The sequence below is a fragment of the Elephantulus edwardii genome, unplaced genomic scaffold (genome assembly GCF_000299155.1).
Source record: "Elephantulus edwardii isolate Elephantulus edwardi_28Jun2011 unplaced genomic scaffold, EleEdw1.0 scaffold00048, whole genome shotgun sequence".
NCBI lineage: Eukaryota > Metazoa > Chordata > Mammalia > Macroscelidea > Macroscelididae > Elephantulus > Elephantulus edwardii.
Genome location: NW_006399798.1, coordinates 466,623 through 493,884, shown reverse-complemented (window position 1 = coordinate 493,884; position 27,262 = coordinate 466,623). Strand labels below are relative to the sequence as shown.

The following is a 27,262-nucleotide window of genomic DNA, read 5'->3' as shown; positions in this document are numbered from 1 at the left end:
GACCTGGAAATGGCGCAGGGCAGGTACCTTCATCTGTCCCTGTCCCCACCTCAGCCCACACTAATGGGGCTGCTGTCGAGAGCGAAGGACGTGGTGAACCACAGAGCTGGCTTCACAGGTGACAGGTGGCAGGCACACGCTGGTCACTGCTGTGGGTATTAGGTCCCTTAATACTGGAAACGTGACATTGTCCTCAGGAAGCACGTCACCACGTATGGCTTCAAGGCCGACCCTGGGGCTGAAGGCAGCCTGGGCACCCGTGGGCATCAGCAGAGTGTCCAGGCCTGGCTCACAGCTTGTCGTCGGTCATCTCCAGGAACTGTGCATACACGTCCCGGACGCACTCCCCCTTGGGGTTGAAGAGGAATCTATAGTAGCTGCCGTCTGCGCAGATGGCTGAAAGAGAGGAGACCCTGACCGGCTGTGCAGGGGCTGGCCTGCCCAGTTTCCTCAGACCAGCTTGGAGGAGCCAGGGCCCCACGCGTGCCCATGTCCAAGCAGAGGTGTGTAGGCAAGAGTGTAAGGTGGTGTGTGTTGGAGGAAGACATGCAGGCGTGGGTGTGGGAAGCCGTGAAGGTGCAGGGGCATGCTTGGGGGAGGGGGTCCCATGCACTCCAGGAGAAAGGAAACAATTCACTGCTCATTGGGACCCACTGCGAGGAAGCCTGGAGAATGGTGCTCACCAATGACAGCATTGGGCTCTGTCCCAAAGGCACAGACACATGGGGAGCCCGAGGGAACCTGGAACTTGGAGAAACTCCACTTGGAACTGAAGTATTTTGGGAGGAAACTGGCAGACGCTAAGCTGTGAGGATCAGCAAGAAAAAAAAGCAATCATGTAACAAACCCTCCTAACCCCACACACAGCAAGCAGCTCACCCCTGAGCGCCTGTACCACACACAGCCTGGGGGTGGCAAAGGGGGCCTCTTAACTTATTTCTCTAGGGAGCTCTGGTGGCCTAGTGATAAGAAGCTGCACCTTCAACCCAAAGGCAGGAGAGTCAGATCCACCAGCTGCTCTGTGGGAGAGGGATGGGCAATTTCCTCTTGCGATTTGTTGTTATGTGCCGTCGACTTGCCTGTGACTCACAGTGACCCTATGCACAACAGCCCTAAACCCTGCTCTATCCTGTGCCAGTCTCACTGTCTCCAACACACCTACCCCCATTACCCCAGACACTAAATCAATCCATCCATCTTATCAAGGGTCTCCCTCTTCTGCACTGTCCCTTCACCCTCCCAAGCATGATGTCCCTCTCCAAGAACTGGTCCCTCCTTGCAACATGTCCAAAGTAAGTCAGATGAAGCTTTAGAATCCTTGCTTCCAAGGAGCAGCTTGGTTTCACCCTCTCCAGGACAAACCTGTTTCTTTTCCTAGCAGTCCATGGTATATTCAATACTGTTCTTCAGCACCACAGCTCAAAGGCGTCAATTCTTCTATCACCCCTAGTCAGTGTCCAGCTTTCTAATGCAGCATTTACTGCCTCTGAAAACCCACAGGAGGGTCAGCTGTGGGTCAGTTCCAACTTGATGACACACACCACCTCTCTCGAGTAGAACAGTCCTCACAGGCTTCTGTGGCGCGTGAGAAGCTGCCTGTCCATCTCCAAACCCTTACAGGCTCCCATGGACAGTGGAGGCAGGCTAGCCTGGACTGAAGGTAACGATGTCCACTCTCAAGGACCAAGGTCCCTGGAGTCCGACTCCCCAGCCCAGCACCACTCACACACACCTGGACTGTTTGTTCCGTTTGGGATCTTCGGCAGCAAAAATGTGCACCGTGCCGTGGTCACTGGAGACACAGATGAGGGATGCGTCCTGGTTGAAGTTGATGCTGTGGAGAGTGGAGAAGGATGCAGAGGTACCACCGCGCTCCACCACCCACGACCTCTACCACTTGTCACCAACGAAGGAGGTGGGAGCCGCTCTGGAGCCCCACATGGGGGCCCCCATCTGAAGCCAACACCTGCACCTCCACCGGCTTTGCCCTTGGGGCACTCCTCAGTCTGTCAGCCTGATCCCAGTTTGCCCTCAGCTCAGAGGAGACATAGCCAGGGAGAGGAACCAGGGGAGCAAGAGCTGGCTAACACAGCTTGGATGCCCAGCTCCCTGCTGCACAAAGGTTTTTAATTCCTCAAAAGAAACACTGACAGGCCAGCCTGCTGAGCTGCACCTCCCCTCCTCTCTCCTGGCCATTCCTGGCCCTCCTAACCTCACCCTACAGGACTCGTGCACGGACAGCACTTATCACTTCCCACTTTCCCCCACGGCACTCCCCAGTTTCCCCCCTACCACCCCAAAGCTCCCATCAGGTGCCCCTCAAGTCCACTCCCCAGTCCATTCTCACTAGCTCCCCCACACCCCTCAGACCTCCCCAGTCCCCCTGGGCCTCCTCCCTACCCCAGCCCTTCACCAGCAGATGCTGGAAGGCCCTCTCCAGTCCCCTGCACCTCCTCCCCTACCCCTCACCAGTAGATGCTGGCCGTCTGGGAGCCCCTCCGTAGCTCCTGAATGAGGTGCCCTGATGAGGTATCAAATATTCTGATGAGGGTCCCCTTTGGAAAACAGTGAAGGCTCTCATTACCGAAGGTCAGGACCTCGTCCATACAGCCTCCCCACGTCCCCGACCCAGGTGCCCAGCAGGAGCCTGTCACAGTCCCAGTGCTTCAGTCAGTGCTGTCATGCACAAGGCCGAGGTGGCCAGCCCCCACAACGCTGGTCTTCCTCCAGGATCTGGGATCCCAGGGATGGCTCTGATTTGCTTTTAGCCACCCGTGGCCACAAGGACAGGTCCCTTGGAGGCGTCTTGTTGGTGTCCAGTCACAATTCTGCAGCACGCTGTGTGATGGTTCAGAAGGAGTCGCCACGGTCCTGAAGCTGAAATGGATGGTGAGTCCAGTCCCCACAGCCTCGCTCACCTTCTCAGATGCAGTCGCAATCCGAGTGCCTTGCAGGTTGAGGGCCACACAACTGAGAACGCCTTCGTGTGCAGGGATGTCCACAGGGGGCTTCTCAGTGCTGGCCAGGTCCACCAGCTGCACATGGCCGGTGTGTGTGCCCGGGAAGGCCAGGAGGGAGTTGTTGCTGTTGGGACACAGGACACACAGACCTGTAGAGAGAAGACAGCGCCTGTGGCTCAGGCTACACAGGCCATGTGTGCGCACTGTGTCTCCCATGTGCACAGGTGTGCAGTGTGTGTGTGTGTGCGCACGTGTGCCTGCTCTATGCCTATGTGTGTGCCTGTCCTGTGTGCACGTGTGCACATTCATGTCTGCCCTGTGTCTGTGTTGTATGTCTGTCGTATGCATGCGTCTCTGTCCAGCACACCTTTTGAGGAGCGTGTCTGCCCTCCAAGGGAGAGGACCTGCACTGTGAGGCAGGGATAGCTGCATGGAGCCCATGCAAGACTCTGTCCATGCTCCCTAAGCTGCTGACCCAGCCACTGCTCCAGGGACAGTGTTGAGCACAGGACAAGCATCTCACACAGCTTCCTCAGGGCTATGCACAAAATCCATCCCAGATTCTCCACTCCTGTCCATGCCTCTGCCCACTCCAATCGCGCAGCTCCACGCTGCCGGGGCCCAGCCTGCTAAACCCAACTGGCTCATCTTTAAGCTTGTCTGTGACTTTGACAATCAGCTGCCAACCTCAATAAATGCTCCATTTAAATTCCAGTGGAGACAGCACACCGGCTGGGACATGTTGACCACGGAACAGGACTTTTCAACCCATCAGCTCTAGGAATGGGTACAAACAGCAATGGTGCAGAGATGAGCCCATGTGGCTGCTGGACATCTCAGCCATGGCTGGACCTGGGACCCATCAGCCAGGGAGCAGAGGTGATTGTGTCCTGAGGACAGCCCAGGGAACGAGTCCAGGCCCACCAAGTCAAGCCACCACTCAGGCTGCTGCCTCTGCTGCCAGGCTCTCACATGCCCTGGAGCCACCCTCACTGGTGTAGACACTGGAGGAGAGAGGGTACAGATGGGAACAGCTCATGGGGACATGCAGCTCCACAGACCATGTGGGCGCTTCCATGCACTTACAGTGAATGCTGTCAAGAGCCAGCAGCTCAGTGAGCAGGAAGCAGGCACTGTCTGGACAAGTGGACCACTGGCCAGAGGAACAGGCTGACACGCACAGGGAGATGCTAACACACACGGGAGGTGCAGGCTGACAGACACGCAGGAGGAGGCACCAGGCCAGGGATATAAACCCGAGAGTCAAGAGCCAGGGCTGGAGGGGGAGCCCCAGGAGAGGCACCGAGGCCTGTCTACATCTACAGTACTGGGCTCACAGCTGCGGACAAGGCCCAAGATTCACCAGTTATCACCTCAACTGAGTCAGCATCACCCCCAGGTACTGAGTTGTGGGTGGAGGAGCAGCCAGTCACAGGCTCAAGGGGACACACCGCAACCATCCTCCTGGCCCAGCACTGGCCAAGACAGGCACTGAAGATAGTCCAGTGTTGCAGCATCAGCCTATCCTCAACTGCTCACCTTTCGGGTTGTAGCAGGTCTCAAAGACGTGCAGCTGGTGGGGATTGTGCGTGAACGTGAACACCTTGATCATGGAGTCCAGAACCACCACAATTCTAAAAGAAAACACCTTGTGACTGTACATCATCGAGAACATTTGGAGCAAGGTCCAGCTTTGCTCCGCACCCCTGCTGCTGGGGGCCCCTTGTCCATCCTGCTGATGGAGCTCTTCTCCCTGGGGTGGGGGTCTATTCACCTGACCCCCAACACCACCCTCCAACATTCCTCTGAGCAAGAACACCACGTGCTCCTGCACGTCCTGCTCTGCGTCTGCCTCACTCACATCCACCACTCTCCGATGGAGATGATGGGTGACCATCCATCCCGTTACCATGGACACTGTGGGAAGTGACCCTCAGGTGAGAGAGATTGTCCTTTAAGTTCTCTGACAAAGAAAACTCAGAGTCTAACAGGTAAGTCACATCCATGAAAACAACTAGGCCTAACTGCTGCGCTCAGTGCTGTCCATTCCTGAGATGGCATCAGAATGGCTGCAGGCAAGATGGACATCAAGTTGGGCCACGCATACAGACCAGTGGAGAGGGAACATCAAGGTCCATGTGCAAACACCCGCTGACGAGGGGGCCCTGAGGCACACACACTCATTAACTGTGGACACAGAGGTCCATGTGCACATGTCCACTGACCAGTGCAGGGAGGAGGCTAAGGCTCCAGCCACCTTGTGCTCTGGGACCACTGTTTTCTGCATCAGGCCTGAAGCCACTGACGCCCACCCTCCCAACAATCCGAGCCCTGAGTGTGGAAGCAACAGGTGTTGGTGTTCTGTGACTGCTGGCCCTCATGGAGGGGAGCTCAACTGGACAAACCCACCTGTCGCGCCGTAACTTGACCGCTTTGACCTCGGTGGAGAATTCTATCTCAATGACAGTCTTCTTCTTCAGGTCATCCCAGATCATCACTGCAGCAGACAGGAAGCATAAGAGCACAGGCCGCCGCCGGGGACAGATCAGCATGGCCAGCAGGCAGCCACCCTCCACCTGCACTCTCCCAGCTCTCCGGCCGGCACACCCCAACACCAGCACCTGTGCAGACTCCAGCCCCAATCTCTGCTCAGCTTGACCTCCCCTTCTCCCCACTGCAGCCTTACAGTACTTGGCCTTCTTCCGCCAGGAGCCCCTCACACACAACCAAAGACCTGACCCCAGAACTGGGCCCTCAAACCAGAATCAGGTTCTGGCCCCAACCCAAAGCTGGGCAAGCTTGCTGGTCTATGGGTTTCCAACTTAACTGTGTGGGTCCACAGCTTTAAATAGTAAAGAAAGAAAAAAACCCAAACACCCCAAAACTAGAATCTTTAAAACTTCTAGTGGTTGGCTTTAAAGTGAACTCGGAACCCTAGTGCGAATGATGGGAGTCGAGAGAGCCGGCGGGACAGAGTGAGGCCACCAGGCCTGCCCTGTAACCACAAACCCTACCCCAAGAAGCAGCACGAATGCAGGACCCTCTGGTCAGGCAGTGTGACCAGGACAGGGCCAGGCTACTGCCGAGAGGTGTACCATGACATGCACAGGCCTTTACCTTTATTGGGAGGGTACTTTGGCTTTTTGCCACCACCGACTAATGCTAAGTAGTTGCAGCGAAATAACATTTCAACGTGGCCAACTCCTCCTTCCAGAAATTCTGAAACAACAGTCATGAGATTAGTTTATGGACTACTCAGCCCCTGTCCCACTGCACCAGATGGTTCGGGGCTGCAAGGACAGGGGACCAGATGGGTCGGGGCCTGCAAAGACAGGGGACCAGACAGGACGGGCCTGCAAGGACGGGCGACCAGATGGGACAGGGCATCAGACACGAAGGGGCCTGTGAGGCTGGGGCAGGGGACCAGATGGGACAAAGACAGAGGGACCAGACAGGACGAGGCCTGTGAGAATAGGAACAGTTCTTCAGACCTATTGGCAAACGTGACCCCAAAGAATATGGGAGCAAACTCAGAGAAAAACTCAACCTCGGGAGAATGAAACCAACTCCCATCAAATGCTATCTCTAAGGATATGGGTGCAGACAGTTCATCAAATACACTTTCAGAGGATGTGGGAGCAGAATTTCATCAAATGCCTCCTTTGGGGTTAAGGCCTGGCCTCCCTACTGGCTCTGGGAGAACATTCTGGAAGCCTCCAAGTGCTGCTCTGTCCTCCCACACCTCAGCCTGTGGCCCTGGAGGGGATTCCTATGACCCGGCTGGTCATGCCTGACTGCCGTGTGGAATTCCCAATACCAGTTCATTTGTTTAGATGATGAAGCCTAGACGGACCTCTTCTGTCCCTTGATCCTCACTTGCAGCTTCCCTGAGGATACACTTCCTGCCAGCCACAGGCTCTGGGGGAGGGGGAGAGCTCAGGACCTGGCACAACACCGCATCCTCAAGAGCACTTCCTAGAGAGCCCTCCTGGAGGGGAGCCCACCCAGAGGGGAACCATGCCTGGCCCTAGCATGAGGGGACTCTGCATTGGGGCCACACCAAATCTGAGCTGATGGCTGCCCTGGTGCTTCCCTGTCCTGACTCAGGAATGCAAGCCGTGAAGACAAAAAGGAACACGGTCACACCTTGACCTGCTCAGCCTCCAGGCTTGAGAAGTGCCTGACCAGCAGCAGCAAGACCCGCGCACAAACGGGGCTGGGCCATGTTCCCCACAGCAAGGCCTGCAAGGACACACTAGGGCAGCTGGCTGAGGTGAACTTAGGGAAGGTGACCAGGTGCTCATACACGACCCCCACCTCTATGTACTCACACACGACCCTCTCCCCACATTCTCACATGACCCCTGCCACCACGCACTTGCCAACAAACCCCAATGCTCACACATGGCCCCACACACATGAAACCCCAAGGTGCTCACACACGACCCCCCCTCACATGCTCACACACCACCCCACACACATGAACCCCCAACGTCCACACACGCCCCTCCTGGCCGAGTCGTGGCCCTCCTCCTCTCCTTCACTGTCCGCGTGGACCCGTGTCCCATTCTCACAGCCGAGGCAGTCTCGGGCTCTTAGCATGGTCACCCTAGAGGCCCAGCCCCACCGCCAAGCAGACAGGCGGGGGGCAGGGTCGCAGCTCCACATGGGAGCACCACTGGCCACACGGGCTTCCCAGAAGTGATGCGGGTCAGAGTTGACCCCACCTGGGCTGCCACCTCACCTCGCCATGCACACGTCACTTATATGCCACAAAATGATCTGAAAATACAGAGTTCCCTGAGGGGGTTCTGCTGCCAAAAAAGCTGTGCCAATCCCGCTGCTCTGGGGTGAGCACAAGACCTCACATTACAGCCTAGCCAAGCTGCAGCAGAACCCCGCTATGTGCAGGGCCAGACATGGGCAGCCAGGCACCCCAGCGCTGCACCGTCACCGGCCTGCAGACAGGAGGAAACACACGTAAGAAAAACCCAAGGTGTCGCCACCCAGCAGGTAGGAGAGACCAGTTCTGGGTGGACCTCTGGTCTGACCCTGAAGGCCCCCTGCCAGGCTTGACTGGGCACACCGTCCTCACCTTGCTTCTCCTTCTCCTTCAGGGGATCTGTGTTATAGACACGGAAGCCATTCTCCATGCCACACGCGAAGCATCCTACGGAGGGACAGAGAGTCAGTCCTCTGCGCCGGGCCTGCACATCTGCCTATGCAGGTGCCCTATAAGCCAGCTCCCCGGCCCCGAGCCTTTCCATGCCATCGGACTGCCTCTCCCACCCCTCCGGCAGGCTTCTGCAGGACACGCAGTGACGGGGACACCCCTGCCACTGCCACCCTGCCCTGAACCGCTTCCCTGTGCCAGAGCCCTTCCTGTGTGCCATGGGCACATCCTGCACAAAGCAGCCGCTGTTAGGTGCGGCTTAGGTGAGTAGGACGCGGAGCAACCCGAGGACTAAGGGATCAGCACGCTGGGCCGTCCTCACACTTCCGACACACTTGAGCCCACTGCAGGAGTCGCTGTGCCAGTCCATCTGCTCGAGGGTCTTCCTCCTTCACTGACCCTCCACCTTTCCAAGCATGATATCCCTCTCCAGGTAACAGCCTCTCCTAGCAACATACTTGACATATGTGGGATAAAACTTCCACATCTTTGCTCTAAAGAGCACTCTGGCTGCACCGTCTCTAGGATGCATCTGTTTCTTCTCTTGGCTGTCCACGGGATGTTCGGAGCTCTTCCCCAACAACACAGCTCAAACGCATCAATTCTTTCTCTGTATGCAGCATCCTCATGGGCCCCAAGGTCTCAGCTCCGGAGGCCACAGCCACGGTCCTCACAGTCCACCGCTGGCCCTCATCTGTCTTTCTGACTCTAGAGACATCCCTCAGCTGCCCTGCCCATTGGGAAAAGCCCCAGAAGGCCCACGGCGGAGCAAGATCCAGCATGCCTCACAGAGCCAGAGCCCAGAGGGTGGCCAGCTCTTGAGCCCTGGAACGTGCTCATTTGGGCTGGAGGCACTTCTTCTCCCAAAGGAACCACCTCCGTCCTGACCAGAGACGGGGGACAATCCACACGAACGGAGCCCCTTCCCTCCTGTCTCTAGCCCTCCATCCTCTCCAGCCCTGGGCCTGCACCATCTCCTCTGCTTCATCAACACGTGTCCCTGGCAAAAGATTCATCACACACTAACAACACAGACAAATCCATGAAGGGAAGCACATAGCCCAGAAGAAAACAGAGCAAGAGACGTGGACCCTTTACAGACGTGCATATCAAATGGCCAGCAAGTGCTCGAAGCAGTGCTCAGCTCTAGCACCACAGCAAACACCAGGTCCACAACACAGCCAGGACACCACAACACTCTGCTGAGGTGCCACCTGCTACAGCTGTTGACCCAGCTCTGAGGAGCATGTCTGAAGAGACATGTGCCAAGGTCTCTGCAGGACACTGTTCCAACAGCCGGTCAGAAACGTAGCCCCAAGGGCCACCATCAGCACAGTAGTGTGTAAAGTGAGTCACCCAGAGGATCCTTGCTGTCAGGACACCCAGCACCACCCAGAATTACCACGGGGCTGCTGAGTGAGCCAGCAACACAGGATTCCTGTCAGAGTGTGGGGTAGACGCTGCTCTGCTCCTCAGGCGGCTATGGGTCGAGTCGAGCCCCGGAAGGCTATCTGTGCTGTGAGAGAGCACTGTGTCCACATGCCTGTGTCCTATGTTCACACAAGCTCAAACGTGAAGCCAGAAGCCCCACTCAGGAAGTGGAGCAGAACCTGCTATCAGCTTGTGACTGCGACTGTGTCCCCGACCCCTGAGACACCCCACCTCCTACTGGGTCATGTCACTGCACGGCTTGCTCTAGGCTGGACAGGCAAACACACTGAAGGAGTACTCCCTATGGACAGAGGCAGGCAGGCAGATGGTCAGGAAGATGACCTATCAACCTGAAGGGGCACACCCCTGTCCACAACTGACAGTCCTTAAGACCACAGTGCAGATCTGCTTGAGGGGAGGGGAGACAGGTTTGAGTGTCAGAAACTGTCTCAAAAATATGCATCTATAAAAACCCCAGTGGTCTGATAAACCATATTAGTCAAAGGATTAGAGATGGAATGGATACCCTTGACCCCACCACAGCTCTGATCCATATAAGGGGAGATTCCCCAAGGTGTGGCCTGGAGTAGCCTTTATCTCATGAGAGAAACAGGGAAAAGTCAAGTAGAGAAGTGAAGCATCACCCTCCACAGAGTGGACGAAGGGAACTCCAGCACCACCAAGAGCAGAGAGGGGGACCCCAGCACCACCGAAAGCACAGGGGGGCCCCGGCACCATCAAGAGTAGAGAGGGGGACCCCAGCACCACTGAGAGCAGAGAGGGGGATCCCAACACCACCAAAAGTAGAGAAGGGGGACCTGGCACCACCAAGAGCAGAGAAAGGGAACCTCAGCACCACCAAAAGCAGAAAAGGGGGACCCCAGCACCACTGAGAGCAGCGAGGGGGACCCCAACACCACCAAAAGTAGAGAAAGGGGACCCCGGCACCACCGAGAGCAGAGAGGGGGACCCCAGCACCACCGAGAGCAGAGATGTGGGATCCCAACACCACCAAGAGCAGAGAAGGGGGATCCCAACACCACCAAAAGTAGAGAAGGGGGACCCTGGCAGCACTGAAAGCAGAAAGGGGGACCCCAGCGCCACTGAGAGTAGAGATGGGGGATCCCAGCACCACTGAGAGCAGAGATGTGGGACCTCAGCACCCCCGAGAGCAGAGATGGGGGACCCTATCACCGCTGAGAGCAGAGAAGGGGAAACCCAAAACAATGAAAGCAGAGAAGAAGGACCCCAGCACGGCTGAGACTGGAGAAGGGAACCCCAGCACTGCCAAAGGGCAGAGGAGTAGAAGTGCAGCACAGAAAGGCAGATTGTCTCTTCTGTGCCAGGTCCCTGCCCTGGGAAGTTCTTAGACACAGCGACAACCAGGTCAGATGTGAAAGGAAAAGAGGACCTTCCACCAGAGAGAAGAGCCGTCTCCTACAGCTAACATCCTGAGTGTGGACTTCTTGTCTCCTGAACACACGTATGCCTGGTGAAACGCAGGTGTCACGGCAGCTCTAAACCTGCAGCCAACAGCGGAGCGCCCAGGGATTCCGGTCTAAGTTAAACCTGGGTAAACTGCAAATCAAAGCTCTCACATCCCTACTCTGGCTCGTTTCTAACACTTTCTTACAGAAACGTGTGGTCTGAGGTCAATCTCGTGATCTAAAACTCCAGCCAGTGGCTAAAGCTGAATTCACAAGGAAGATTGCTCCACAGGTAAGTCACGATCTCAGCACAGGGGCACCGCAGAGGGTCAGAGCTAACCCGAAGGGCTGGCTTCTTCTTGGCGTCCTGATCTCACACAAGACCGCAGAAGACAGGCTCCCCGGAGGCAGGCGCGCACGCTGGGTCATTTTCTGCCCTACCACTGACGAGGTGAAGACCTGTGAGCAGAGCTGGCGGATGCCCAGAACTACCTACAGGTCGGCTGCAAACCTTGGTGGACGTAGATGGCCACTGCGTCTCCACGGAGCAGAGGATGGGGTCGAACCTCCGACTGTGGACAGTCGCCCAGTGCTTTAGCCAGTGTGGGACCTCGGCGCTTAAAGGGCAGAAACGTCCCCGCCGGACACCGCTAAGCGGCTGCAGACCCTAACTGGGACTTTGGCGGCAGGTTACTCGCTGCATCAACAAGCTGGGCGCCCGCGGGGACCCCGGTGCCAGCATCCGGCCCGCCCAGCCCCGCCTCCACCCGTCCCGGCCGCACTCTTGGGGACAGCCGCGGGTGCGGCCACATGAGGCCAGCTGGGCGGGACACGCCAGCCCCGCGCCCCAGCCTCTGTCCCGGCCCCCGGATGGCTGGAGTGGCGGCCGGCGCCTGACTCGGGCGCACGGCTGGGGGCAGGTCGGGTAGGGGCGTCCACTGATGGGTCCGGGGCGGAGGACGCAGGGGGAGACCCCGTCCGCGGCGCAGAGGGGGCGGGCTGGGGGGTTCGGGGCCGTCCACTAGGAGACCGGGTCAGGGCCGTCAGGAAGGAGGCCGCAGAGGGCAGGGTCTCTCGAGGGGGCCGGGCCGCGCGGGCTCCTGACCGTGGTCCTGGTTGAAGCCGGCGTACAGCAGCCCGTTGCCGTGGGGGTTGCACGGGAGCAGGTTCATGGCGCCGCCGTCGGTCCGCTGCTTCTCAGCGCTGCATGCCGTTCCAGGGCCGCCGGTAAGGTCCGGTCGGGCCGGGGCCGGGGCCGTGGCCGGAAGTGCTGGGCGGACGTGCGTGCGCACCGCAGGCAGTCGCGGAGCACCGAGCGCGTCCACCAGGGCGGAGAGCGCCGAGCGCGTCCACCTGGGGGAGGGGCCAATGCGAGTCCGCTCTCCCAGATCCCGCGACACCCGAAACGCCGCGAGAGCGAGGGACCCTGGGAAGGGAAGGGGTGGGCCTTCCGGGGCCGGCGCTCCTCATTCGCTGGAGGGGTCGGAGACGGCCCGGGGGCTACTCCCTACGGGCACGGGGCGCCAGGCACCGACTCACGTTGGTGAAGACAGTCCTCCCCACGGGAACGCTCACTTCTTGGGTCTCATGTGCCACAGGACATAAAAATTTTTTCGCAGACACGGACACCCCTAGGACACAGGCGCCATGGACACACAGACACCCCTCTCCCTGGACAGAGATTACCCTGCGCGCATGCACACCTGGGACAGGATGACTTAGCTAACTCCTGGAGGCACCTTGAATCCTCAAGGGACCTCGGCGCGCCAGAGCGACCCTGCCCTTGGAAGTGGTCCCAGCAGGACCCTGGTCCGGAGAGGAGGCAGTGGACATTGTAGGGTTTCCTGTCTTTGTCCTGCAGAGCTGCTGGGGGCCTCAGACTGCACACCTCTTGGTCTCCACGTGCTGTAGCTCCTGCACCACCCAGCCCACTGCCATGGACTTGATTCTGACTCGTCCTATTGGAAGGAGACTGCCCATCTTCCTCCTACAGAGCTGCTAATGAACTAGCCACTGACCTTTTGGGTCGCGGGGCAACGTGAGAAGGCACTAGCGCTCCTCTCAGTTCGTGGCCGTGGAGCAGGAACCCACTCCTGGTAGATCTCCATAGTTTCTGAAGCTGCAAATCCTAACAGGAGAGACTGTCCTGTCGCTCTTGGGGCTGTTAGTGGATTCACATTACACAGAGAGGCGTAGAATTTGGTGAGGCCGTGCAACCCCTACTGACCATCTTGCTAAAGCTCCCTTTGTGCTGCTTCATTTGCTCTCTACCTTTCAGTCAAAAGCGACTCAGTCAACCTCCCATTGGGTTTCCTTGGCTGCATCTCACTGGGGAGGAGACAGCCGAGAGCACAGCCTCGGGATTAGTGGTGCACGTCCTTTAGAGCCCCTTCAAACTTAAAATGCATTTTCTTTCGAGTTGGAAGCGACCCCAGTGGGTTTTCAGAGGCTGTAAATCAGTAATACTGGGGTGCAGCTGGTGGATTCAACCCACCAGCCTTGGGGTTGACAGCATAACTTATACTGCCTAGGCCACCAAAGCTCTCCTTGCTCTCCTTTTGATTATTGTGTGTGCCACTGAATCTACCAGATTCTTGGTGACCCTGTGAGCAACTGCTCTGAGCCCTGTCCTAACCTGTGCCATCCCCACCATCTCGGTCACACTTGAGTTCGTTGTTAACACTGTGTCAATCCAGCTGATTGAGGGTCTTCCTCTTTTATACCACAATTCCACCTTTTCAAATATATTGTCCTTCTCCAGGGACTAGTGCCTTCTTACAACATGCCCCAAGTATGAGACAGTTTCACCATCCTTGCCTCCAAGGAGCACCCTAGTTTCACTTTCACCAGTACAGACTCCTTTTGCTCTCTTAGCAGTCCATAGGAATACTGTTCTCTAACACCACAACTTAAAGGTATCAATTATTCTTCCGTCATCCTTAGTCACTGTCCAACTGTCAGCAGACCATGGCTTGGATCAAATGTACCTTAGTCTTTTTTTTTTTTTTGGTACCTTAGTCTATAAACTGACATCTTTGCATTTGGTACTTTGAAAAGATCTTTGACAGCAAATTTCCGAAGCAACTTGTATTTTGATGCCTTGACTGCTGATACTAAGAGCATTAATTGATTGTGGATCCAGTAAGATGAAATAATTGACATCAATCTTTTCTCCATATTTCATGATGTTGCCTCTTGGCCCAGTGGTGAGGATTTTTGTTTTCTTGTTGAGATGTGATCCATCTTGAAGTCTGTAGTCCTTGACCTTCTGCAGCAAGTGCTTCAAGTCTTCTCAGGAAAGAAGTTTGTGTCATCTGCATAATGCAGGTCACTTTGTTGTTATGTGCTGTTGAGTCTCTTGTGACTCATAGCGACCCTATTCTCAGTAGCTTTGAATCCTATCCTGAGCCAGTGTCACAGTCTCCAACACAGTGCCCTATTACCCCAGTCACTGTGTCAGTCCGTCTCATCCAGGAACTTCTTCTGCATTATCCCTTCACTCTTACGAGCATGATGTACTTCTCTAAGGACTAGTCCCTCCTGGCAACGTGCCCAAAGTATGTTGGATGGAGCTTCAAAATTCTTGCCTCCAGACAGCAACTTGGTTTCACCCTCGCTAGGAGAGACCTGTTTGTTCTCTTGGAAGTCCGTGGTATATTCACTACTCTTCTCTATCACCACAGTTCAAAGGTATCAGTTCTTTTTTCTTTTTATTTTTATTCTTTTGTGTGTGTGTGTGTGTGTACCATCAAATCAGATCTGACCGGTACAGGAGGAGATTTCCCCTCCTTCTTGGGCAGAATATCTGGGGGACTCGAACCGCATATCTCTGGGATTGCAGTGCAGCTTCTCACCACTAGGCCACCAGAGCTCCCCTGGTATCAGTTCTTTTATTATCCTTAGTCATTGTCTATCTCCCTGATGCATAGCAAGTAATTATAAAGACCATGGCCTGGATCAGGCACACCTTAGTCTCATGACTGACATCTTTGCTCTTCAGCACTCTGGAGAGGTTCCTGACAGCAAACTTTCCCAATTCAATTTGTCTTTTGGTATCCTGGCTGCTGGTACCAAGAGTGTTGATTGTGGAGCCAAGCAAGCTGAAGCAGTTAACAATTTCAATCTTTTCACCATCTATCATGATCCTGCCAATTGGCCAAGTGGTAGGAATCTTTGTTTTCTTGATGTTGAGATTCAATCCATGTTTAAGGCTGCAGTCCTTGACCTTCTGCAGCAAAAGAATAAAATCTTCCTCAGTTTCAGCAAGCAAGGTTGTGTCATCTGCATAACGCAGGTTGTTGATGAGTCTTCCTCCAATCCTAATGTCATACTCTTCCTCATAGAACCTAGCCTTCCAGATGATCTATTCCTCATATAGATTGAAAAGGTATGGAGATAGGACACATCTCTGGCATCACCCTTCCTGATTTTGAACCATATAGTGTTTCCTTGCTCTGTTCTGATAACTGCCTCCTTGTCCAAGTATAGGTTTCACATAAGCATCATCAAGTGTTCTGGGATTCCCATTCTTCACAGAATTAGCCACTGTTTTTTTGTGATCCACACAGTCAAATGCCTTTGCATAGTCAATGAAACAGATAGACATTCTTCTGGTACTCTCTGCTTTCCGTCAAGATCTATCTGACAACATTAGCTATAATATCCCTAGTGCCATGGCCTCTTCTAAACCCAGCCTGCACATCTGGCAGTTTACCTTATTCTTTTCTTACCTTATCATCACATTGCTTATTGTCCAGCTATGAGGATTTTTATTTCATGTTCAGGAATGATACCTACTCAAGACTATAGTCTTAGATGGCTTATGTGAATCTTGCTGAACAGAGCACTAAGAATCTGACTACATATGTGGAAGTAAATGGTGGAGTAATTTCGATCATCAGTCAGAACAAGACCAATCAGAAAATCAATTGCAGTTCAAATTGGAACTAAAGACAATTTGAAAAAGTCTGTAAGATTAAAAATACAATCTTGAGCTCCTACTCTCCTTTACTGCCGGCAGTATGCTCTAAGGTCTTACACCCTTCTTTCCAGGAGTACCTCTCCATCTTCCTTTTCACTCTAACTCTGTTGCATGGCCCACCTTACACTAGCTATGCTTTCCTCTTATTGCCTTAATACACTGTTTCTGCTTGTTTTGATCTACCTATCTATCATTTATCTACCAAATCTTGAGTATAGCCTACATGAGATTAAAGGCCATCTCAAGAATATATTTAATGCATTAAACATTAATGACTAAATTATGGGATGACATCAAGGACATCGTACATAAAGAAAGTTAAAGCTATTTAAAAGACAGGGAAAAATCCTAAAGACCAAAATTCAGAGCAGACTCTGAAACCTACTGTAGGATATGTTATTGTTGTTGTTGTTGTGTGCTATCTCACTGGAACGGACCCACAGATAACCTAGTGGGTTTTCAGAGGCAACCACATGGGATGGAATTGCCCATCCTTCTCCCATGGAGTAGCTGGTGGATCCAAACCGTATGACTTTGGGATTGCAGCACAGCTTCTTGTCACTAGGCCACCAAAGCTTCCTTAAAACAATTGGGAAAAGTGGTGAAATAAGGGAGATGAAAGGAAGATTTCAAAGAAGTTCTCTAAAAGACAAAGCAAAGTGTTATAATTAAATGAGCAAAGATTTGGAGTTAGAAAACCTTAAGAGAAGAGCCCACTCAGCATTTTTCAAGCTGAAAGAATTGAAGAAAAAAAAATCAGACCTCAGGTTGCCAAACTGAAGAATCCATTGGGAAAATTATTGAATGACACATGAAGCATCAAAAGAAAATGGAAGGAATACAGAGTCACTCTACCAAAAAGAATCGATTGATTCAGAATCATTTCAGAAAGTAGCATATGATCAAGAACCAATGGTAATAAAGGAAGAAATCCAAGTTGCATTGAGTGCATCGGGGAAAATAAGGCCAAACCCAGGAATTGACAGGATATTAATTGAAATGTGTTTTTTAATTATTATTTTTTTTATTTTTTTAATTATTTTTTTTGTGTGTACCATCAAATCAGCTGTGACATTGATGTGTCAAATGTGTTAATGGTTGGTCACCCATGGTCTACAGTGTTTGGTGGAGCTCCCCGAGTAAAACAAGCTTGGAAGCAGGAGTGGCATCCACTTCCATAATAGCTTGCCTCCGGAAACTCTGTGAACCTGGAGAAAAGATGAGAGACACACAAGTGTTGAGGACTCTCCTTCATAGGGTCACTATGAGTCACCTGCGACTCGATGGCACTTAACAACAACAACAACCATCAAATTGGATCTGACTGGTACAGGAGGAGATTGTCCCTCCTTGTCCAGCAGAGCATCTGGTGTATTCGAACCACGTACCTCTGGGATTGCAGTGCAGCTTCTTGCCACTATGCCACCAGCGCTCCCTAACTGAAATGTTTAAACAAAGAAATGCAACACCAGACATGCTCACTCTATGCCAAGAAATTTGGAAGACACCTGATCACCTGACTGGAGGAAATCCCTATTTGTGCCAATTTCAATTTTCAATTGTGCCATTCCAACTGAATGTAGAACTTGAAGTATTTGCTGCAGAGGGCCAAGGAGTGTAGTGTTCAATATAAATTGCAGCTCTCACCATGGGACCAATTAGCAGCATCATAATAGATGGAGAAAAGTTTGAGGTTGTTAACATTTTCATCTAGCTCAGACCAGGAAATCAAAAGACAAGTTGTTTTGAGAAAGTCTGCTGTCAAGGAACTCTTCAGAGGGCTAAGATGCAAAAATGTCAATCTAGAGTCCCAGGTGCACCTGATCCAAGCCATTGTCTTCTAAGAGCTGGACAATGACTAAGGATGACATAAGAAGAATCAATGCTTTTGAGCTGTGGTGCTGTAGAAGAGTATTGAATATATTACGGATTGCCAAGAGCATAAACAGGTCTGTCCTGGAGAGGGTGAAACCAAGTTGCTCCTTGGAGGCAATAATTGTGAAACTCCATCACATATACTGTGGGTATGTTGCCAGGAGGGACCAGTCCTTGGAGATGGCCATCATGCTTGGAAGGGTGGAGGGACAATGCAGGAGAGGAAGATCCTGGATGAGATTGATTGACACAGTGACTGTGACAATGGTGGCAGGTGTGTCAGATATGGTGAGGTTGGCCCAAAATAGGGCAGGGGTTAGAGCTATTGTTCCTAGGCTCACTATGAGTTGTAGTTAACCTGACAGCTCATAACAACAACAACATTATTAATATTGCATGCAAGTAAATTCTTGAAGATAATTTTAAAATGTGTGTAGACAGAAAATTGTCGAAATTCAATCTGAATTCAGAAGAGGCAGTGGAACAAGGGATATCATTGCTGATATCAGATAGATCTTGTCTGAAAACAGATAATACCAGAAAGATGTTTACCTGGTTTTAATTGTCTATGTTATTTGACTTTGAATTTTAACAAATTATTAATAACACTGAGAAGAGTAGAAACTAAAGCTTGTACTCATGCAAAACCTGTGTAGAGATCAAGAAACAGTTGTTTGACTAAAACAAGGGAACACTGAATGATTCAAAATCAGGAAAAGTGTGTGCTGGGGCTATGTCCTTTCACTAACTCAAAAGTGTGTTCAGCAGATATTCTGCAAAGCTGAACTCCATGAGATGGGGCCTCAGGCTTGGAAGAAGACTCATAAACAACCTTCGATCCACAGATAACACAATCTTGCAGTCTTGCAGAAAAGAAAAGAGACCTGGGCATCTATCTAGCAGTGGGTGCCTGCTCTGATGATCTGCTGAGAAGCCAGGTAGACTCCACTTTTATGTTTCCCTCACCCCATTTGAGTAACCAAACCCTGAGTGAGGAAAATTTCTGCCCCAAGCCCTAAAGTTTTGTCTTGATCCATTTTCCCAAATAGTAATTGCTACTGTTTATAAACCCAAGATGTAGACATTTCGCACTGTCCCCTTGACTTGTCATTGTACCCTTAAAAAAATGTTAACAGCAGGATACTGTAGCCTGGGTCTACGTAGCCCAGCATCTGGGAGAGTAAGGGTATAAAAGCTCCTAGCTGAAGCTGGGGAGGGAGGAATCCTGCTGCTGGGACCCCCCCACTGTGCAGTGACTACACCTTCACTTACAGTCCTGTGGCTGTGTCTCTAATATGTTGGGCATAACTCTGTATCTAGCTGCTTCCCTCAAGAGGCTGGTGGATTACATTGCCCCATATGTTTCAAACCAAAAGGCCTCTCTGAACCTCTGAGTAGCCCACGAGTGAAGGAATATCTGCCCAAGACTGAGATGGCTTCTGAAATATCTAGTTTATTTGAAAACTAAGCCTGGTGCTGTTGAACGGGCCCTGCCACGTTGCAGCCCATGGGCCACAATGGAACCGCGGCCCGTGGGCCTTCAGTGGCTGCCTGTTCAGAAGTGGATGGCAGGTCTTGCGAGCCACGTCTGGCTGGACTGTCTGCCCTGCCCGAGGCGTTCACACGACTTCCAGCAGAAGCAGTGGGCAGGGACAGCTGTCACTGGCCGTGAGGAGTCCCAAGAGAGGCTGTGTGGTGAGCTGGAGAAGCAACAAAGCACACAGCTCCATTTACACCAAGGCCAAGGGCACAAGATTCATTAGTAATTGGGACAAATACAAGCATGGGCACTGGCACATGTAAAGAAAGCCAAATGTGTGGGAAGAGGGCTGCCGGGGGCTTGGAGACAGAATGATTTGCAATACAAGGGCAAGAGCGGCCCCAAAGCTAGGGAGCAGGCAGCCTCTAGAAGCCCGAGAAGGGAGCCTTCCCTGGACACTGTTGTTTGACCCTTTGGACTTTGGACTTTCAGGAGGGAGAGCAGAGTTGTGCTGTTTCAGGTGCCTCGGAACCATCACAACACAGCCACTGTCTCAACACGTGAGTCACACGTCATGTTTGGTCCTAGGGCACATAAAAATCAGGGTTGTGTTCTGCTGTAGTCTGGAGAAGGTACTGCAGACCCAAAGCTGAGACTCTGCAGGTTTGAATCTGCCAGCAGCTTCATGGGAGAAAGTTCCCAGTCTCGCCAGCTGGGAATCACAGCCTCAGAAACTCCACAAAGGGTCACTATGTTTCAGTGGCAGTGGGTCACCCAGAGGGTGTGCAATAGCATGAGGAGTTTCCTGAGAATCAGATGCAGAGACAAAGCAAGAGCACGCTGCTGGGGAAGGGGCGCTGGCAGACCTGGCGCGGGCTTGCTGGGATGTTTGCTCTGCATAACACCTCACCTGCGAAGCACAGCAAATCAGGCTGGTGTGGACCCCACCTGAGGGTCATTACAGCCCCTGGAAATTCCCACGAGAGGCTTGCCGATCCGACCCTCCACGTGGGGACGTCCACACCTGCTGCGCCTGCCCACCACCACTGTCTGCCAGAGCAATTCTGTTCTGAGGCTGCCAGCCTCCCCTGCTGTGGTGACCAGCACCTTTCAGAGGCTCAGGATACTAGAGGGAAGCCAATTGACTGAGGCTGGGCATGAGGCAAGGTCCCCAAGAACATGCATATGGTGGGTTCTGGTGCAAGACGCAAGAAGACAATGGAAAGCAAATGTTTCTTTAATAATATTTTTCAAGGAGGAGTCTCCTTTTAGTCTAGAAGGGCCATGGAAGATGGTCTCCTTAGCAGGCTGGAGCCTTGATGCTCTCAGCCTAGAAAGACAATTAAAAATTTTTTTAAAATTTATTCTTTTTTTTTGGTGTGTGTACTATCAAATTGGATCTGACTAGTATAGGTGGAGATTGTCCCTCCTTCTCTAGCAGAGCATCTGGTGGATTCGAATCACGCACCTCTGGGATTGCAAGAAAGAAATTTTTTTTAAAAGACAGCCCCTTACCAAGTTTTGATGCTTTAACTGTTGTTACGACATGTAGATTGCTTCCTATACAGCTGAAAGTTGGACAGTGACTAAGGGTGGGAGAAGAGTGGCTGCCTTTGAGCGGTGGTGTTGGTAAGAGCGTTGACCACTCCACAGACTGCCAAAACAGCAGACGAATCTGCCTTCAAGGAAGTGCAGCCAGGGTGCTCCTTAGACGTGAGGATGGTGAAACTTTGTCTCACTTGCTTTGGGCATATTTTCAGAGGAGCTTGTCCTTGCATAGACACATTCTGGGAAAGGCCAGTGAAAGAGGGAGACTTTTACAATGCATTGACATGTGCCTACCTCGGTGGCTTGAGCAGGGCAGGAATCACAAAGGCGGTGCAGGGCTGGGCAAGGTTCAGAGTCTCTGTGAGTCATCGTAGATTTGACTGCACCTCACAACAACTCCTTTTCTGCACATAACCCCACTCTCCTTCCTAAAAGTGCTGAAAAAAAACCAGAAACTCTTCCCCACACCCTTAACCTAGCCTCTAAGTATCCTTCCCTCACTGAGGCAGGTGTGGAAGCTCAGGTACACCATACACTACTCCTATATACAATAATTATATACTATACACAGGGAGCTCTGGTGGCTTAGTGCAAGAAGCTGTTCTGTAATCCTGAAGGCATGTGACTCAAATCCACCAGTTGCTCCATGGGAGAAGGATGGGCAACCTCCTCCCATGTGATTAACTGCCTCTGAAAACCTGCTAGAGGGTCAGTTATGGGTCGGTTCTCACTTGACGGTACACAGCAGCAGCAATATGTAACTATGCACTACTCCTCCGTTGAGTAATGTACACTCTAGAACTCCTCTGTTCTGTTCAGTAACGTACACTCTAGAACTCCTCTGCTCAGTAACACACACTCTAGAACCCTCCGTTCAGAAACGTACACTCTAGAAGCCCCCGTTCAGTAATGTACACTCTAGAACCCCCCCGTTCAGTAATGTACACTCTAGAACTCCTCTGTTCCATAACGTACACTCTAGAATTCCTCTATAAAATATAGGATTTACTCCTATTTTCTACTTTCTCCACTCCAGGATGGATTCTCCAGCAGCAGGCAACAGACACCATGTGTCTTCCTTCAGAGCAGAGCCACATATCTCTCCTCCAGAGCCCTGTGAAGGGACCCTGGTACCTGTGGGTGCAACCACATTTGGGGAAACAGGAAATGAGGTCATCTTGGTGAACATGGGACTGTGAGGTAAAAAAGGCCACGGAGAACCAGATGAAGTAAAACAAAAGAATTTATTATCTGCTCTTAGAAGTTCCGTAGTTCCAGGCTGGAGGGAGGCAGTGGAGATGGGAAGTTTCATGTGGGAAAGCTATAACAAAGGTTTTATGTGGGGTGGGGAGGTATATTGATCTATTCAGTGGACAGTGCTCTGTGGAGAACACTAATTGGATGCCCTCTGCCCATTCCCACGTAAGGAGTTACTTAAGGACCCTCAGGCAGGTTGTGTCATAGGTGATGTTTAGGTAGGATGTGGCCAGTGGTCGTGCTCTCTTCTGAATGGCTGTAGCCATCTTACACCAGGCTCATTGTAATGTCTGCTAAGAAGTGTGTCAGTGTGGAAGGTTGCCCGGCTTCCAGGTGGCCTTTCAGGGACCCACTCCCTTGTGGGTATCGTTAGTTACAGTCAAGTTGGTTCCAGCTCAGGAAGACGCATGTGTAATGAACAGACTTGATCTTACAGGATTTTCAAGGCTGTGGCCTTTCAAAAGCATGCTTAGTCTCTGAAGCTCCTCTGGATGCATTTGAACCACCAACCCTTTGGCCAGGAGTTGAATACTTACTATTTGTACCACTGAGGACTCATCACTTCCGGGCAGAGTCATAAATGGACAGAACAAACAGGGAGGGTCCCTTACAAAGGACAGCAGCCATAGGCGGCCAGGAGTGCCGTGGCCCAGCGAGCTGAGACCAGTGAGCAGGTGGGGGGAAGGCCTGGAGCAGGCCCTCCACAGCCCCTGAAGGAAGTCAGCAAGCCAACACCCTGGGGGCCCTAAGGCTGCCACAGCTGCTGTGCAGAGCTCCCCCCTTTCCCACTGCTGTTTTATGTTCTGATCACTCCCGGATGCCACGACCAGGAGGGGTGGTCAGTTAGTTCACCTTCCTATCTCTGCAGTCCCTACCCCACTCACCTCTCTTCAGTTTCCCCAACACTAACCGCCCTGAGCTTCCTCCTAAAAGCCAATTTCCAGATGTGATTCTTCAGCAAGCCTCAGCATCTGGGACATTTTGGAAGAACAAATATTATCAAGTCTATAATTGACTTTTTTTCCAGATTGAATATTTACCCAACTGATTGTCACTGTTCCCTCAGAGTGGCTGAAGGCATTGCATTTAAGAGAGAAGCAGACATGACTGCAAAGTTGTCTGGCACTTAGTTCACAGCCGGGTGGGTGGGGCGAGCATGGAGGTTGGGAGGAAGGTGACAAATGGCTGGGGCTCATTTCTAAATATTGTTGTTGATTGCCTTCAATTCCAGCACGACTCATAGCAACCCTATGAACAAAAGGCCTGAAGCCCCTCTACAACTGTTGACATTTATCAAAGTTCATAGAGTTTCCAGAGGCATATTATTTAGGAAATGGATGCCACTCCTTCAGTGACAACCAAACCTTGAGCTGTGTCCACAGAAGCCTTGTTGGGGCCTGGGCCACTAACACACGTGCACTCTGAGAAGGCTTTGTCTGTACCCCATGAAAGGGCCACCACCATGGAGCCTAAAGTGTGAGCCCTGGCCTGCCCTGCAGTGGCCACAAGCCACTGCTCAGCACCACAGAATTTAACCTGGAAGCTGATCAGCCCCATGGACATTTGGCCTGGAGGCCAGGAGTCTCCAGGCTGAGGCACCAGGGCCACGTCCCTCTGCACCCACCGGGCAGCCTTCATGCTGCCTCCAGCTGGTATCCACTCTGTTCCTGCATCCCTCCGTGTGTGTCCGGCAGTGACAGAGTGTGTAATGGGATTTCTTGTCTCAGTGACTGTGGCTGGGAGTGTCCGCAGGGCCACCCCCATTCAGAGCAGAGCCTTCCTCAGGACCCCAGCCTCCTCGTGATCCAGGCATTCCTTGGGTGTGTCCACATGACCGCTCCACAACCTCTTCCCTCCAAGTCTGTCCCCGTTTCAGTGCTTTGAGAAGATGCCACTCAGAGGAGCCCTGGTGGTGCAGTGAGTTCAAGCTGCTAACCCAAAGGCCATTGGTTTAAATCTACCAGCCACTGCTCAGGTGGAAGATGGGTGTCCCCTTCTGTAAAGGCTTACAGCCTCGGCCATCGAGGGGAGGTCAGAATCGACTCGGTGGCCGTGGGTCAGCTTCCTGATTTTTGCCCTGTATGACCTCCCGTTAGCGAGAACATTGAGAACATCGTCAAAGACCCTGTTCCCACATGGAGTCATGCTGTGACCATGTGATGCTATACACAGCAGACCAGGAAGTGAGGACAAACACAGTCAGGCTGTCCCTGAGGGCTGTCCCTGTCTCTCCTAGCCCTAGCATCCAGTCAGCCCGGTGTCAGCGTGGTCCTGCATCTGGTCTTTGTGAGGAGACCGCCTGTGTTTCTCACGGGGAGCCTGGGCTCTCAGACACCCACACTTCCAGTTAGCAGTGCAGTTTTGAGACTTTGATTCTGTAGGATGTGGTGTGGGCATGGGAGAGTGACAGGCCATCATACCTAGAAGCAGAATCTGTGACAATGTGAAAACACCCGAAGCCCTTGACCACGGGTAGGTAAGTGAGCACCAGGAAGACCGTGTGAGTCCTCCAGCCCCAAGTGGTCAGGCTGTCCTGGGTGTGAGGTCAGTGGCCCAGCCTGCACCTTGTGCCATACAGCAGGGCAGTTGGGATGCATAGTCCCCAAAGCTTGTGGGGCATGGCCTCCCGGAGAGGTTCCCACTCTACATTGCCCTGTCAACCGGCCGTCCCAACATGCCATGGCCTGGTCACCCCCTCATCGGGGCCCAGCCACCCCACTCATGGGCCTTGGTGTCTCATCTGAGAGAAAGGTTCTACCCAGGCCCCTTGGTTTTTAAAACTCCATGTTGTTAGCAGTAATGAGGTCACTGGGAATGTTTGCATTTCTAGCTGTTTGATTTTGCATCCCTCATGCTGTTAGATAGAAAAAAGGAGTTGAGGGCAAGAGATAGAAAGAAAGAAGCTGGTCCCAAGAAAATGAACAGGCCTTTATTGAGAGGGATAGCCAAGAGGGAGGCCAAAGTGGCCCCAGGGCAGTCAAGGGGCTTTCTTTTTATAGGGGTTTTAGGGAGGGTTAGGGAAGATGCTCAGGGATTTGGGGCTGTTTATTAACTTGGGTTTGGGCTTTTGTGATCAGGCCCAGAGCCTTATCAGGATTCACTGTCTGGTCTGGTCTTTGATGTTAGGTGTTAGCAGGTATCTCAAGAAATGATCAGGCCTAAGGCAACTGCTACATTCTTCTTCCAGCTGCCACCTCAGGAAAGTAGGAAGTGGTGGCCAGGGAGAGAGCCCTTGTAGACAGCACTGTCCCCAGTCCAGCCAGTGACAGGACCACCCTCCCAAAGGGCGCCCAGCTGGTACCATTCCCTATCACAGCCAGTGAAAGGATGTACCCTTCAGAGGAGCAGCCGAGATCCCCCAGTACAGTGAGGGACAGGACATCCCCTTCTGAAGAGGACCGCACATCTGTCAGCATTGAAATCTCACCAGACAGACCTTTCTTCCATATTTCCCTCTCTCCTCTGTTCTCAGAAAAAGATGTCTTTGTCACTAGATGACACTGGTCAGGAACCAAATTCTATTGTCCATATTTTAAACAGACCTTCTCATGAAGTCTGGGATGGATGAAGTGACTAGAATTGAAGGCTGCATCACGGCCAGTTTGAGTTCCCTGGAGGTGCTACTGGAACCCTACCCCTAGCTCTTGTGACCACAAATGACTACATTGGAAAATGGGATGAAGCTGTTATCAGTTAACTTGAGGTCCCACCTACCTGGTGTCCTCATTAAAAGAGACTCAAGGAAGATGCCACCCCAAGGAGGAGGAACATATGGAGAGCCATGTCAACAGCCCAGGAGCCACCATCATGGGGTGTCACCAGGGCCAAGGAGAGAAGTATGGAATGTGTGTGCCACACTCCTTTCTGACTCAGCCTCCAGAACTGAGGGTGAACAAAGCTCTGTTTTTGTGTTGTGTGCCATCCGGGCAGAGACAACCCACAGCTCACCTTCCAGCAGGCTTTCATGGGCAGTAAGTCATATGGCAGGAGATTACCCATCTTTCTACCCTGGAGCATCTGGTGGATTTGAACCGCGTGCCTTTGGGATTGCAATGTAGCTTCTTTCCAGTAGGCCATGAGAGCTCCCTGTTCTCATAAGCCACCCAATTTATGGAACTTGGTTCTGGCAGTCACACAACCATAGAGATGTTGTTGGATGCAGGAGTCAGTGCTGACCCAGAGAGCCCTGTGAATCAGACATGGAAAGCTCACCCTCACTGTGCCAGCCCGTGTTCTCCCCCGTGGACAGGCTCACACGGTGCTCGTCCGTCTCCAAGGCTCTTCCTCCCTCACACTGACCACTACTTTTCCCAACATGAGGCTTTTTTTTTTCTGTAAGAAGACTGGACTTCTCACAACACGTCTGGAGCACATGGCGTGATGTGTCACCAACTTTGCCTCTAAGCAGCACCTGGTTGCTCTTCCGCCAAGATGTGTTTGGGTTTGGTGGCCGTTCAACACTCTCCATCGACACCATGGCTCAAAACATGCATTCTCCTTCTGTCTTCCTCATTGTCTAACTTTCAGGTGCACAGGAAGCAATTGAAAAGTGCTTGTATCAGGCACATCTGGTCTTTAAAATTACACACTTGCTCTTTAGAACCTTGGGTAGAACCTTGACAGCAGATTTCCCAAGTCCAACACACCTTTTAGCTTCTTGGCTGCTGTGGACCCTTGCAAAAGGAAGTAACTGACAACTTCAATCTTTCCTCCATCTCTCATGATGACAGCATATTGGTCCAGTGGTGAAGATTTCGTTTTCTTGATGTTAGAGTGTAACCCCTATTTAAAGGCTGTCACTGTTGCTGTCTGTAGGCAAGTGCTTTAAGTCTTCCTTTGAAATGTTCAGAAGCAAAGGTGTAACTTTGAGGACTACGGTGCCACTCAATATGCATGTGAACACTGAGTAAGGAAGATCAAAGAAATGATGCTGTTGAACTGTGGTGTTAATGAAGAATGAAGACCACAAAGTGCCAAAAAATGAACAGATTTGTCTTGTTGTTGTTATGTGCCGTCAAGTCGCTTGTGACTCATAGCGACCCTATGTACAACAGCCTTAAACTCTCTGTCCTGTGCCAATTGCACTGTCTCCGACACTCCCATCCTGATTATCCCAGTCACTGAATCAAT

The 27,262-nt window shown here is 52.3% G+C and overlaps 1 protein-coding gene across 1 annotated transcript; it reads right to left on the bottom strand.

The window, feature by feature from the left end:
* Positions 1-284: 284 nt before the first annotated feature.
* On the bottom strand, positions 285-12,163 carry WDR45B (WD repeat domain 45B). Its single transcript, XM_006886120.1, has 10 exons — positions 12,097-12,163; positions 8,056-8,130; positions 6,078-6,179; positions 5,370-5,457; positions 4,500-4,594; positions 2,919-3,109; positions 2,470-2,555; positions 1,733-1,834; positions 684-805; positions 285-396 (listed from the first exon to the last, which is right to left on the bottom strand). Exons 1-10 carry the CDS (start codon positions 12,161-12,163, stop codon positions 290-292), a joined length of 1,035 nt encoding a protein of 344 aa, XP_006886182.1. The 3' UTR covers positions 285-289.
* Positions 12,164-27,262: the final 15,099 nt, after the last annotated feature.

Bases quoted from the DNA above. Each gene is read 5' to 3' on its own strand.
- WDR45B (XM_006886120.1), bottom strand. From the start codon at position 12,163: ATGAACCTGCTCCCGTGCAACCCCCACGGCAACGGGCTGCTGTACGCC. The intron at 2,556-2,918 runs GTGAGCGAGGCT...TGTTTTCCAAAG, and splicing joins TTGCGACTGCATCTGAGAAG to GGGACCCTCATCAGAATATT. The intron at 397-683 runs GTGAGCACCATT...CCTCTCTTTCAG, and splicing joins AGAGCCCAATGCTGTCATTG to CCATCTGCGCAGACGGCAGC.